Consider the following 15,681-nt stretch of genomic DNA (forward strand, 5'->3'; position numbering starts at 1 on the left):
GTTTACGCTGTAGGGGCTCAGGGGAGGGAGGCATGAACAGGCAGAGCACAGAGGATTTCTAAAGCAGCAAAACTACTTTGTATGAGGCTATCATGGTGGACACATATCATTACACATTTGTCCAAACCGGAGAGTGCACAACACCAAGAGTGAACCCTAATGTAAAGTCTGGACTCTGGGAGATGATACTGTGTTATTGTAGGTTCACTGGTGGTAACAAATGCATCACAGTAGCCCAGGACTAGTAGTGGGGTGAGAGGGAAGCTGTGTGTTTGTGGGGAGAGGGTTCTGTGGAGAACATCCGTACTTATTGTTCAATTTTGCTGTGACTCTAAAACTGCTCTAAAAAAAGAAGACTATTTCAAAACAAACAAAAATACTAAAACAAGTTTATGCTCATTAACATCTTAGAAGCCTCCAGAAGATGAATTGAAATTTACTTTCCCTAATTCAAAACGAATTCATCTCTTTGGGAATTTGTGGGCCCAAGGGAACTGCTTCTCTTGCTTCACTCACTAGTTATCTCCTTTGATAAGCATTAAAAAAAGCTATAAATTCGATTAGTTCATTATACTTCTCTAACATTTCCTACCCGTTTACCTCCAGGTTTGAAGTTTGAGGAAATCCAAGAAAGATTTGGCGAGGAGTTCTTTAATATATGCTTTGATGAGAATGAGAGAGTCCTTCGAGCTGTGGGCGGCACATTGCAGGATTTTTTTAATGGCTTTGATGCTTTGTTGGAACACATTAGAACTTCTTTTGGAAAACAGGCCACTCTGGAGTCGCCATCATTCCTATGCAAAGAGCTCCCCGAAGGCACTCTGACGCTCCACTATTTCCACCCTCACCATACTGTGGGGTTCGCAATGCTTGGGATGATTAAGGCCGCAGCCAAGAAGATCTACCGGCTGGATGTGGCGGTGGAGCAAGTTGCCAGTGAGAAGCTGGGCTCTGAGGCTTCGAACCCGGGCAACTGTGGTTGTCTTACTTTCCTTATCAAAGAATGTGAAAACACCACCATCACGAAGAACCTTCCCCAGGGCACCTCCCAGGTTCCTGCGGACCTCAGAATCAGCATCAGCACCTTCTGCAGAGCCTTCCCTTTCCACCTGATGTTCGACCCCCACATGTCCGTCCTTCAGCTGGGGGAAGGCTTGCGGAAGCAGCTTCGCTGTGACGCTCACAAAGTGCTCAAGTTCCAGGACTGCTTCGAGATCGTGTCTCCCAGGGTTCATGCCGCCTTTGAGCGGGTCCTGCTGCGCCTGTCCACCCCATTCGTGATCAGGACCAAGCCCGAGGCTTCTGGCACTGAAAACAAGGACAAGGTAAGCGGCCACGGGCTGGAGCTGGGTGGTGGGAACTGGAAGAGTGCGTAATTATTTCAGTAAATTACATGCTGGCTGGCTGTCCTTGTAATTATTTAGGCAAGAGAGCTTAAAGTGCCATTTTGGAAATCACTGGTGCCTGGATGTATGTAAAAAGATTTGGCCTTCCTCCCAGCCATTTTGCATAGGGTCTGCCTCTTCCATTAATTTATTTCAGCATATAAAAAGAAGACACTTATTAATACCAGCCATAGTAATTACAGAAATGACAGGACTCCCTTAAAGCCTGTTACTGTAAACCCATGACTATTTCCACCGATGGAAGTCACACTACCAGACAAATGGTAAGATGGAATCCCACATCGTGGGGCCTGCTTGCCTTCTAAAATAAATAGGGGTGAAGAGCAAGCTCCACTTTGAATGTGCTCTGCTCATTCATTTCCTCATAATCGAGGAACATCTGGTTTGTATCCTATTTTTGTCTCAGTTTGCAGAAGAATGGATTTTCTAAAAGTTGGAAAATTAAGGGACGATATTAAGACTTCTAAGTAGATTTTAGTATTAAAACAGACTCCTTCCTTCAGAACACGCTCACTGCTTGGAGAACATGGTGAACACTAGGAATTATGGCGAATTTCTTTGAATCCCGTTTTTGGAAAGTCTGGGTTATAACTTATAAAGAAAGAAAAAGCTAAAAGATAAATCTTGAATTCATTTACACAATTATGTTCCCTCAGGTAAATTTTTTTTTTTTAGGAGAAGTCAATTTATTAAAATAATAAAATGTAAAGAAAAGTTAGTCATTACTATTTTAAATAGGATAATAAATAATATAAATAATACTGTTCAAGGGTAGACATTTGCATATATGCATGTTCAGCTTCTAGTAGAGCTATTCAGTATTTTGTATCGAGGACAATAAAGTTCTCTTAGGTGATTCAGCTTGTTCCCAAGCATTTTGGGGAAAGCTCTTGGCTTTTTAGAAATGAACAGGCTTGGGGTGCCTGGGTGGCTCAGTCGTTAAGTGTCTGCCTTTGGCTCAGGTCATGATCCCAGGGTCCTGGGATCGAGCCCCGCATCGGGCTCCCTGCCTGCCATCATAAGTAAACAAGGGAATAGCCTCCTGGAAGCAGAGCCAAAGACATTTTTGAGGATTTCATATAGCATTCATGTTAGAACTGATTTTTATCGTTTTGAAATTCAGTGGAAAAATTTTTAACAAAATGCTTGGGAACTAGGGAATGATGCCCATTTATTCAGGATGCCTGGGTCCTGAGACTTACCATTTTTCATCATTTACATTCAGTGATTTCAAAACATCTGTGGATAAACCTGAAATTCCAGCTAGGCACATTTGGATATATTAGTCTGAATGAATTGTTATTTTTCTATGCGATTACACATTTTAAATAATACTTTTCACATGTGCGTATTTTATATATGTGTGTATATATATATACATATATATATATATTTACATGTTCAGTGATTGCTACCCATTTTTGAAGCTGTTAAGAAAAAGAGAAAAGCTGTTAAATTTGTGTTTTTCCCATAGTTGTAGTTGATTTAAAAGGGAATTATTCTATCTTTATAATTTAGAGAATATTAAAGCTGTCGGTTCTGTTTTGCAGACGTGAAGTGTTTGGCTAGAAGGGTTTGAGCAGGTTTGGCCTCTGAAATTGGAGTGAATATTTTTGAAAATGTGCCTGAGGTGGAATATATTATTATCCATGTTAATTGCTCTCTATATTTGTAGATTTGAGAAAAATTAATTCAGTTTAAAGTGATTGCTTCAGATTCCCCTCCCCCCCCATATTTCATCTGGCTTGTATTTCTATTTAATTTGTATACCAGGGTAAGGAATAGGCATAATGAAATGATGACTCAAATGTCAAGGCCCCCTGCCAATTCCAATAATAAGGCACTGTTCTCATTGAGAAGATACAATTATAACTTAAACATGGCAGTGACAGCTTAAAAAGAAAGAAATAGGCAGGATTTTTAGTTAGAATAAGGATAGCAATCCTCTCATCCTTATGTTTGTTTTGTTTATTCACCTGGGTTTGCCACGTGGGACATTTGGGAAGCCACTGTTGGCCCAAATTGGAATGGTAGTCAGTATTAGGGCATGGAGTCTTAACCAGATGAGTAACATTTTTGAATTACTGTGTTTCCAAATCCCAAATTTGTATTTTTTGAAGACATGGAAAGAGGAAAGAGAATCAAGTTTAAAAATTACAGGTCTGGGGGCACCTGGGTGGCTCAGTCGGTTCAGCGACTGCCTTTGGCTCAGGTCATGATCCTAGAGTCCCGGGATCGAGTCCCGCATCGGGCTCCCTGCTCAGCGGGGAGTCTGCTTCTCCCTCGGACCCTCCCCCCTCTCATGTGCTCTCTATCTCTCATTCTCTCTCTCTCAAATAAATAAATAAAATCTTAAAAAAAATAAAAGTTACAGGTCTGTTGATAAATTTGATCTTGGTATTCCTTATTTTCCCCATAAGAGCTCTTCTTGTTAATAAGTAACTCCATGTTGTCTGAAGTTTCTAATTGTTTACTGTGCCTTGATAAGAAAGGGCAATTTTAAAAATAATTTAGGATATTCTTTTGTCTAACAATGGAGGCTTTCATGATAACTATTTTGGCTATGTCCTTAATACCAATGAAGCACCACTCCTGCGGTCTAGAAAAAAAAAAAGCAAACCCAAAAAATGAAAACCGAGAGCTAATCATGGAGCTGAGTGACAATAAATCATTTGCAGAATGAACTGTAATGTTTTTGCTAAACTGTGATCTTTGCCATTTTGTGCCATCAGTCATTGGTTTACTATAGACAGGAGGTAGGACACGCTTGTGAGCAATTTGGTGATATACAAATGAAACAGAAAGCCAGGATCCTGGTTCCAGAGAATTTGCATCTTGCTTGTGCAGTGATGAGTTAAAAAGACAGAAGGGTTGGTTACCAGAAGGGAGAATGTCACTGAGAGACATCTGATGCAGTCATCACTGGCAGGCTCCAACTCAACAGATCTGAGGTCAGAAGGGACTCTTCCAGATGGACCAACCAAGCCTTGAGTCCCATTATCTGGCTCCCTGTGTGTCTTCTGAGCGATCACCCAGGTCTTACATAGTCTTCTCTCTCTCTCTTTTCTTGTCCTCCCATATGGCATTGCTGTGTTTCTGTCGTTCCTTAAAGCTCAACTTCTCTTCGTCATCTTTCCTCATCTGATGTCAAGCATTAGAGATGAATGAATTAGTTCATTGTTAAAAAAACAGATTCAGCATTGGGAATTCATGGTGAATTATGAATCTATTTTAATTTGTGCTGTGCATCATTAGGTCATTCAGACCTCACTATTATTCTGAGAATTTGGAAGTTAATCACCTAAATCTTTTGAGGCATCATGGTGAGTTTAAGAAGAAATTTGTTGCAGTCTGATGTGTAGTTTGGGGGATCGCATCTAGTCATATAAATAAAAAATTGACATAGGTTCCAAAGCCTTGTTGTGTGGAGGGCACTGTGTTTGTAAATAGGGCTGTTAGAAACCAGAGGAATGGCACAGAACAGACACATAGATGAATGCTACATGGGTTTGCTTCAGCCACATGCAGAAGAATGAAACTGGACCATTTCCTTACACCACACACAAAAATAGACTCCAAATGGTTCAAAGACCTAAATGTGGGACAGGAGTCCATCAAAATCCTAAAGGAGAACACAGGTAGCAACCTCTTCGACCTCAGCTGCAGCAACTTCTTCCTAGAAAAGTCACCAAAGGCAAGGGAAGCAAGGGCAAAAGTGAACTCTTGGGATTTCATCAAAGATAAAAAGCTTTTGCACAGCCAAGGAAACAGTCCACAAAACCAAAAGACAACCGACAGAATGGGAGAAGATATTTGCAAATGACATATCAGATAAAGGGCTTGTATCCAAAATCTATAAAGAACTTCTCAAACTCAACACCCAAAGAACAAATGATCCAGTCAAGAAATGGGCAGAAGACATGAACAGATATTTTTCCAAAGAAGACATCCAAATGGCCAACAGACACATGAAAAAGTGCTCAACATCGCTCAGCATCAGGGAAATCCAAATCAAAACCTCAATGAGATACCACCTCACACCTGTCAGAATGACTAAAATTAACAAGTCAGGAAACGACAGATGTTGGCAGGGATGCGGAGAAAGGGGAACCCTCCTAACACTGTTGGTGGGAATGCCAGCTGGTGCAGCCTCTCTGGAAAACAGTATGGAGGTTCCTCAAACAGTTGAAAATAGAGCTACCATACCATCCAGCAGTTGCACTACTGGGTATTTACCCCAAAGATACAAATGTAGGGATCCGAAGGGGTACGTGCACCCCAACGTTTATAGCGGCAATGTCCACAATAGCCAAACTGTGGAAAGAGCCAAGATGTCCATTGACAGATGAATGGATAAAGAAGATTTGTTATGTATATACAATGGAATATTATGCAGCCAACAAAAGGAATGAAATCTTGCCTTTTGCAATGACGTGGATGGAACTGGAGGGTATTATGCTGAGCGAAATAAGTCAATCAGAGAAAGACATGTATCCTATGATCTCAGTGATATGAGGAATTCTTAATCTCAGGACATAAACTGAGGGTTGCTGGAGTGGTGGGGGGTGGGAGGGATGGGGTGGCTGGGTGATAGACATTGGGGAGGGAATGTGCTGTGGTGAGCGCTGTGAATTGTGCAAGACTGTTGAATCACAAATCTGTACTTCTGAAACAAATAATATATGTTAAAAAAAAAAGGTAGCAGGAAGGGAAAAGGAAGGGGCGGAAATCGGAGGGGGAGACGAACCATGAGAGACGATGGACTCTGAGAAACAAACTGAGGGTTCTAGAGGGGAGGGGGTGGGGGGATGGGTTAGCCTGGTGATGGGTATTAAAGAGGGCATGTTCTGCGTGGAGCACTGGGTGTTATGCACAAACAATGAATCATGGAACCCTACATCAAAAACTAATGATGTAATGTATGGTGATTAACATATAATAAAAAAAATAAAGAGAAGCAGAGGGGAATCTGACTTTTCAACCATGAAGAGCTCATCCTATTATCAGGACTGAGTTAAAGTAATTCTCTGACAGCTTCGGCTGCCTCCCTCACTTATTTGTGAGGATTAAATGGCAGTCCATGTAACATTTTTCTGTCTTCAGCCTCAGCATCGATCACTGAATAAATGTTGATTATTACTTCTACCACTCTCACTGTTCTTCACACTTGAAACCTTTGTCTTATCCATCTTCCTCCTCACTTACTGCCTTAGAGAAGAAAGTACTGGATTCAGTAGCTCTAATAATTTTAGAGAAATATCAAGCTTACCTAGCATCTTCCTAAAATATGACTTAGGGATCTGCTTTTTCTTTAGAGACTATTATAGTTTTAAAATCACTAGTCTCCTTTTCAGATTCACTAAAGTTTGGAATCAAGTTTTTATTACCTGTGGATTTGCCAGTGCCTTCCAAACTGAAATGGACTGGTTTGCGTAGGCGCAACCAGAAATAGCAGTGGATTTGAGAAACAATAAACAACATGAGTTCTTTTGACATTTTTTTCTTAGTAGCAACGCTTCAAAGAACTTTAATAACATTGTGGAAGGAGTCCCGCTTTTGAAATACATCATCTCTACAATGATGCGATGGCTTTGTTATTCATCTTCACCTTTGTTCTCAGGGTGGGAACTGGGGAAAAGCATTAACAACAACACATTTCTTTGTCAATCCCTAGAAATATTCTCACATTTGTCTTACTAATTAGAAGCTGCAAAACAAATGCTGGGAAATCATTTTCAACGAATAAAGGAGGAATTAACCTCTGATTTTCTATGGCCAGATCAGGTTTCAAACTAGTCCTTTCTCTTTCCTGGACATGGGTCCATCCTCTGACAGGATGATTAAAAAGTTGAAAATGTTTTTATTAATCTTACCAAACCTTAATGACACTGTTGAAAGACAGATTTCACCTGGCTGTCAAGAATACATATTTGACTTCAACGTAAATTTAATTTAATTTGGGAAAAGGTGAGCATTTCTCCTCTTTTCAGGTCAAACATTCTGTTAGAGAATTTCAAATATTGAACAATAATTTTTGTGATGGACAAAATGTCATTAGGGCTTTCTCTATAAATTAGCATTAGAGAACATAGAAATAACTTCATTCAAAATTATTTGGAGTCTTCTTTGCTTTTGTAATTACAAATGAGATCTTTACTTTTTTTTTGGTTTTTCTTCGAACTGCTCCCTGACCATAAACTGCCTTTTAAAGTAGGTTAGACAAATTCAGATTCAGATGCAGGTGTTCCTGAGGTTCATTCTGGCTCTTTTACTAAAAACAAAACAAAACAAAAACAAACCTATAATGTTAAAATCCCCATACAGTGCTATGTTACTGAATTCTGTATAGTCAGAGGACAAGGTGGATGTTACATGGTGAATTATATATTCCCTACAGTGATCTTCATGCTTCAAGTGCCCATTTTACCATGTTTTTATTTTTGTTAGGAAAGATTGCGCTCCTGAACTTACAAAGGAGGTGCCTCGTACCATAGATCAGACATTATTGAGTTCTACTGTGGTACGTTCTGGGTGGGGAGGATTGGCCCTTTTAGTCACAAATTGTTCAGAATCTTTCTTTAATTCCTCCTTTGGTTTTTAACTTAGAATCATTTTGTTTTAACTGGTAGCTTTCAGTCTCAGTAAATTAAAAGCTGAAGAGCTGTTTTGAATTCATTGCCTCCCTCCTCATTTTTACTGGTGCTCTCTTGATTCACATGAACGTTTTTCATAAGCACACAGTGCAATGATTTTTGGTAAATGTATATAATTGTGTGACTATCACAACAATACAGTCTTAGAACATTTTATCACCCTCCAAAGTTTCCTGTGCCCATCTGTGGCCAATCCTTGCTTCTCCTCCTGACCCCAGGCAACCACTGGCCTATTTGCATCTGCATAGATTTGCCTTTTGAAGACATTTCTTAAAAGTGTAATGATACACGTATGTCATCTTTTCTTGTCTGGCATAATGTTTTTGAGGTTTATCCATGTTGCATGCATGAGTAACTTGTTCATGTTTAGTACGGTATTCCATTGCCCAAATATACTGCAGTTTTGTTTTTTAACCCATTTACCAGTGGATGGACACTGGATTCTTTTCAGATTTTGTCTGTTAGGAATAATGTTGCAGTGAACATTTGCATATTGGTGTTTGTGTTGGATATATTTCCATTTCTCCTAGACAGATTCCTAGCAGAGGGATTGCCATGTCATATGCTATGTTTAACTTTTTAAAGGAATCGCCACGCTGTTGAACAAAGAGGCTATGCCATTTCACATTTGACCAACATTTGGGTTCAAGTTTCTTCATGTTCTCACCAACACTGGATGTTGGTACTCTTCTTGACCATGACCATCCTGGTATGTAAAGTAGAATCCTGGGTTTTAATTTACATTTCCCCAGTAACTAATGATGTGAAGCATCTTTTCTTGTGCTTATTAGCCATTGGTATTATTTCTTTGGTTACATGTCTAATCGAATGTTTTGCCCATATCTGTGTTGTTTGTCTTCCTGCTGAATTGTATTTTTTTTTAAGTATACATTCTGGATATTATATTGACTTCAAAAGTCACTGTACATTATGTTGACTTCAAAAGTAACTGTCTTTTGAAGCACAAAGGTACTGTGATAGTACTATTTGCTTTTAGTCTGATAACTAACAAATCTTTGCATAATTCAAGGCCACAGAGATTTTCCCCTTTGTTTTCTTCTAGATATTTTATAATTTTAACTCTTATATTTAGATTTGTGATTCATTTTGAGACATATTTTGTGTATACCATGAGGGCCCAAGTTTTTTTTATTTTTTAATTTTTTTTGCGCATGGACATCCAGCTGTCCCAGCACAGTTTTTGAGAAAACTGTTTTCACCATTGAATTGGCTTTGCAACTTTATCAAGAATCAATTGACCATAAATTTTTTTCTAGCCTTTCTGTTCTTCTCCATTTTTTAAAAATATCTAACCATATGGTGATAACATAGTGTTTTGATTACTATATCCAAATAAGTTTTGCAATTGGGTATTTTAAGTCTTTCAGGTTTGTTCTTTTTCAAAGTTGTGTTGGCTATTCTTGGTCCTTTGTATTTCCATGTAAATTTTAGGATACATGTGTCAATTTCTACAACAGCTTCTAGGATTTTGATAGCAATTGCACTGAATCTGTAGGTTTATTTAGAAAGAATAGCTGTCTTAAAATATTGAGTCTTCTATTCCGTGGAGATATCTCTCTCAGTTAATTTAGATCTTCTTTAATTTTTGTCAACAAAGGTTTTTTTTTTTTTTAAGATTTATTCTAGAGAGAGTGTGTGCAAGTGAGTGGGGGGAGGGACAGAGGGAGAGGGAGACAGAGAATCCTCAAGCAGACTCCCTGCTGAGGGAGGAACCCAATGTGGGGTTTGATCCTAGGACTTTGAGATCATGACCTGAGCTGAAATCAGGAGTCAGAGGCTTAACTGACTGAGCCACCGGGCGTTCTGGTCGACAAAGGTTTTACAGCTTTTGGTGTGCAGGTCTTGCACTATTTTGTTTTTTTCTTTCTTACGTAACACAGAGAATGTTTTGAAATTGCATTTTTATTAAAATATAGAAATACAAATTATTTCTGTATATTGGTCTTGAGTCCTATGGCCTTGCTAAACTCAGAATAGTTCAATATAATAGAATAGAAAATATGCTATTTTGGGGGGGTAGATTCTTCAGGATTTTTTACATAGGAGGCCGTGTAGTCTGAGAGTTAAGGTAGTTGTCCTTCTAACTTTTAAATTTATCTTTTTCTCCCTCCTTCCCTGTGTCCCTGCCTCCCCCTACCTCTGTCTTTCCTTACCTATCACACTGGCTAGAACCTTAAGTACAGTGTTGAATGAAAGTGGTGATCATGGATATCCTTGCCTTTGTCTGAACTTAGAAAAGCATTCAGTCTTTTACCATAGGTGTGAACTGTTCTTAATCAGATTGAGAAAATTCCTTTCTGTTCCTAGTTTGTTGAGACTTCTTATCATGAGTAGGTGTTAGATTGTGTCTAGTCTATTTTCTCTATGTATTGAAATGGTCTTATGGCTTTGCCCTTAATTCTGTTAATAGGACATATGATATTAACAATTTCCAGATGTTGAACTAAAAATCTTGGGATAAATCCCACTTGGTCATGTTTATATGTTATAAACCTTTTTATATGTTGCTGAATTTGGTTTGCTAATATTTTGTTAAGGATTTTTGCATCTTTGTTCATGAGAGCTATTGGTATGTAGAATTTTTCCTTTCTTTTAAAATTTTTTTCTTGTGATGTCTTTGGCCTCAGAGAATGAGTTGAGAAGAGTTTATTCTTACTCTTTTTCTGAAAGACTTTGTGTAGGATTGTTACCATTTTTTTTTTCTGAATGTTTGATAAATAGTTTGCATGGAGTATCTTTTTTTGTCTTTTTACTTTCAACCTGTGTTTGTCTTTGAAGGTGTTTTTTACAGGTATAGTTGGCTTTCACTTTTTTATACAGTCTCATAATCTCTGCCTTTTGATGGAATTGTAGTATATTCACATTTAATGTAATTGTTGACTTGGCTGGAATTACATCTATCATTTTGTTTGTTTATACTGTGTCTCATGTCTTTTTGTTCCCTATTCCTCTTTTAAGAATTCTTTTGTATTAAATGAATATTTTTAGTATGGCATTTTATTTCCTTATTGATTTTACAAATACATTTTTAAAGTTATTTTATTAGTGATTACTCTAGAGATTACAATGTGTAATTTAGCTTATCATAATCTCTTTCAAATTAATACTGCCCTAGTGTTGGTAGACGGTTTTGTTCCTATATAGCTCCATTCCTCTTCCCCATCACCTTTTATAGTATATTTTATATGTTATAAACCTAGTTATGTATAATAATTATTATGTATATGATAATAATTATGTGCAATAATTGTAACTATATATTTGTTTTTAAGAAGGAGTTAGAAAAAGAAAGGAAAAAAATATTCCAGTGCGTTATGTACTCTTTTTAAAAGTTTTTATTTAAATTCCAGTTAATTAACATACACTGTTATAGTAGTTTCAGATATGCAGTTTAGTGATTCAGTACTTCCATATATCACCCGATGCTCGTCACAAGTGCACTCTTTAATCCTCATCACGCGTTTCCTGCACCCCCCACAGACCTCCCCTCTGGTCATCATAATTTGTTCTCTATATTTCAGAGCCTGTTTCTTGGTTTGCCTCTCTCTCTCTCTCTCTCTTTCCTATGCTTCTTTGTTTTGTTTCTTAAATTCCACATATGAGTGAAATCATATGATTTTTATCTTTTTCTGACGCACTGATTTCAGTTAGCATAATACTCTCTAGCTCCAAAAAAAAAAAAAAAATACTCTCTAGATCCATCCACATCATTTCAAATGGAAGATTTCTTTCTTTTTCACGACCAAGTAATATTCCATTGTATACATATACCACATCATCTTTACCCAGTCATCAGTCATATACTCTTATATTTATCTACATATTTACCATCACCAGTCTATTTATTTCTTCCCATGTATTCCTATATTTTCTCTCAACGTGAAGGAGTTCCTCTAGTATACCTTGTACTATTAATACCATCTACTACCAACAGTTCTGTTTTTGTTTATCTGGGTATATCTTTATTTTACCTGCAGTTTTGATTATTTGGTTGTAGAGTTCTTGGTTAGCAGTGTTCTTTTTCAGACAATTTGAATATTCAGTTCAGTGTCTTTTGGCCTCTGTTGTTTCCAGTGAGAAATTAGTCACTATTTGTATCATTCTTCCTCTTTATTTTAAGGAAGGACATAGCACATGGCTATTAACAGAGAGTGAGTGGTCTTAGGGGTTGAAGAAACTGATTGGGCAGAGAAGACCTCACTGTGAATGTGGCATGTGATTTTTTTAGAGGAATATATCTATATAATATATACATATGTACATATAAGTATACATATATATTCCTTTATATATTCCAGGTGTGTGTGTGTGTGTGTGTGTGTGTGTATGGCTCATGAATTTCTCTCATATCTTGGTACTAATAGGATTCCCCAAGTGGTTACATCATTACACCATTTGACACATTTTGTATCGTTGTTAAACATTCCTTTGGGGGCATCCAACATAATTTCTTTCTTTCTTTTTTCTTTTTTTTTAATTTTAAGTAACAAAAGCTACATATTTTTTTGGCTACTGCAGATTTTTGATCATATTTTTTCAATTTGTTACTGGGATCTTTTTATTAAGTTCTTTTATTATGAAATTGTTTATACTTTGTACAAATTTGGAAAATGCAGAACACAATGAAAAAATCTATTTTTATTAGTAGTACTTTGAAATATCCACTGGTAACATTTTGATTTACCTATTTTTCTTTTTCCTATAAAACTCATGATTTATGTAGTTGTAGATAATTGGATTAAAAATTGTTTTTCTGATGAAAGGGTAACCTGTTCCAATTTAGTCTTTACAATTTTTTGTATTTTTTTTCCAGATTGTCTTTAGTAGTGCACTTATTTTTTTGTGTGTCATATTTTCTGGTTACTCAGCAGCAGTCTAACATATTTCAGCACATCTACTAACCCTGTCCCTGTTATTTCCCATGTAATTGTCTAGTACAATCTTTAATTTACTTGCCTGTAAAAAGTAGTGATGGAGAAACTTTTGCTCAGGAACTTCTGTTCTGTACAAATGTAAGTCTAGCCTTTACCAGTCAACACTATTTGTATATTTTAGTATCTCTTTCTCTTATACCTTGTCTTTTTTATTCATAGCATTGGCTGAAATGACAGGTGTATCTATGGGTTCTTTTTATGTGCCCGTATGGGAACCCTGCTGCTGCAGTTGAACCACGAGGCCAGTATGTACCTTTGGACTTCCCTTTTTTTCTCTGAGCAGCAATTAGGGGGCCAGTGGATTACTCCAAGATCATTAAACAAACATTATTGGCATATCAGTGTTGTTACAACAGGATATGTCACCTAAGAGAACACACAACAGTTGTTATAGTAAACTTCACCCTGTATTCATGAAAGGAGGACCCCAGAACCTGCTGGTTATCCTGTTAACTGTGTGGTGGGAAGGTAGCTTGGATAGTCCTGATAACTGCTCTGCCTTCCTGGAGATATCAGAGGCCTGGCAATACAATATGCTAGATTTTCTCTACTTCTTTAAACACATTACATCTTTGCTCTTCAAGGATTCTGAGATTTGTTATTACTGAGTTCCAGAACACCAATCATGACATATCTTGATTGTGTAGCAACTTGTAAGTTGTTCTATTTTTTAATTCATTATTTTATTTATTTTTATTTATTTTATTATGGTCAATTAGCCAACATATAGTACATCATTAGTTTTTTTAAAATTTTATTATGTTAATCACCGTACATTACATCATTAGTTTTTGATGTAGTGTTCCATGATTCATTGTTTGCATATAACACCCAGTGATCGATCCAGTACGTGCCCTCTATAATACCCATCACCGGGCTAACCCATCCCCCCACCCCCTCCCTTCTAGAACCGTCAGTTTGTTTCTTAGAGTCCATAGTCTCTCATGGTTCGTCTGATTCCCTCCCCCTGACTCCCCCCCCACGTCATTTTTCCCTTCCTACTATCTTCTTCTTCTTCTTCTTCTTTTTTTTTTTTTAACATATGTATTATTTGTTTCAGAGGTACAGGTCTGTGATTCAACAGTCCTACACAATTCACAGCGCTCACCATAGCACATACCCTCCCCAATGTCTATCACCCAGCCACCCCATCCCTCCCACCCCCCAACACTCCAGCAAACCTCAGTTTGTTTCCTGAGATTAAGAATTCCTCGTATTAGTGAGGTCATATGGTACATGTCCTTCTCTGAATGACTTATTTCGCTCAGCATAATACCCTCCAGTTCCATCCACGTCATTGCAAATGGCAAGATTTTGGTTTTTTTTTTTGATAGCTACATAATATTCCATAAAATATATATATATATATATATATATATATATATGTATATATACACACACACACACATCACATCTTCTTTATCCATTCATCTGTTGATGGACATCTTGGCTCTTTCCACAGTTTGGCTATTGTGGACATTGCTGCTATAAACATTGGGGTGCACATACACTTCGGATCACTGCATTTGTATCTTTGCGGTAAATACCTGGTAGTGCAATTGCTGGGTCGTAGGGTAGCTCTATTTTCAACTTTTTGAGGAACCTCCATACTGTTTTCCAGAGTGGTTGCACCAGCTTGCATTCCCACCAACAGTGTAGGAGGGTTTGGTTCCCCTTTCTCTGCATCCTTGCCAACATCTGTCGTTTCCTGGCTTGTTAATTTTAGCCATTCTGACGGGTGTGAGGTGGTATCTCATTGAGGTTTTGATTTGGATTTCCCTGATGCCGAGCGATGTTGAGCACTTTTTCATGTGTCTGTTGGCCATTTGGATGTCTTCTTTGGAAAAATGTCTGTTCATGTCTTCTGCCCATTTCTTGACTGGATCATTTGTTCTTTGGGTGTTGAGTTTGAGAAGTTCTCTATAGATTTTGGATACTAGCCCTTTATCTGATATGTCACTTGCAAATATCTTCTCCCATTCTGTCGGTTGTCTTTTGGTTTTGTGGACTGTTTCCTTGGCTGTGCAAAAGCTTTTTATCTTGATGAAATCCCAATAGTTAATTTTTGCCCTTGCTTCCCTTCCCTTTGGCAATGTTTCTAGGAAGAAGTTGATGTGGCTGAGGTTGAAGAGGTTGCTGCCTGTGTTCTCCTTTAGGATTTTGATGGACTCCTGTCTCACATTGAGGTCTTTCAACCATTTGGAGTCTATTTTTGTGTGTGGTGTAAGGAAGTGGTCCAGTTTCATTCTTCTGCATGTGGCTGTCCAATTTTCCCAACACCATTTGTTGAAGAGACTTTTTTCCGTTGGACATTCTTTCCTGCTTTGTCAAAGATTAGTTGACCGTAGAGTTGAGGGTCCATTTCTGGGCTCTCTATTCTGTTCCATTGATCTGTGTGTCTGTTTTTGTGCCAGTACCCTACTGTCTTGATGATGACAGCTTTGTAATAGAGCTGGAAGTCCGGAATTGTGATGCCACCAGCTTTGCTTTTCTTTTTCAATATTCCTCTGGCTATTCGGGTCTTTTCTGGTTCCATACGAATTTGAGGATTATTTGTTCCATTTCTTTGAAAAAAGTAGATGGTATTTTGATGGGGATTGCATTGAATGTGTAGATTGCTCTAGGTAGCATTGACATCTTCACAATATTTGTTCTTCCAATCCATGA

General features: G+C 37.8%; 1 protein-coding gene across 1 annotated transcript in view; it reads left to right on the forward strand.

The window, feature by feature from the left end:
• The window catches only part of GUCY1A2 (guanylate cyclase 1 soluble subunit alpha 2), a 318,954-nt gene that overhangs the window by 70,348 nt on the left and 232,925 nt on the right, over positions 1-15,681 (forward strand). The window contains exon 4 of the mRNA XM_088017680.1: positions 607-1,325. Within this exon, the coding sequence (XP_087873806.1) occupies positions 607-1,325 (719 nt within the window). The remainder of the gene's footprint in view (positions 1-606; positions 1,326-15,681) is intronic.

This window comes from Eumetopias jubatus, unplaced genomic scaffold (assembly GCF_037043125.1).
Source record: "Eumetopias jubatus isolate StellerSeaLion01/CBP00866 unplaced genomic scaffold, mEumJub1_p1.0 scaffold_13, whole genome shotgun sequence".
In the NCBI taxonomy this organism is placed as follows: domain Eukaryota; kingdom Metazoa; phylum Chordata; class Mammalia; order Carnivora; family Otariidae; genus Eumetopias; species Eumetopias jubatus.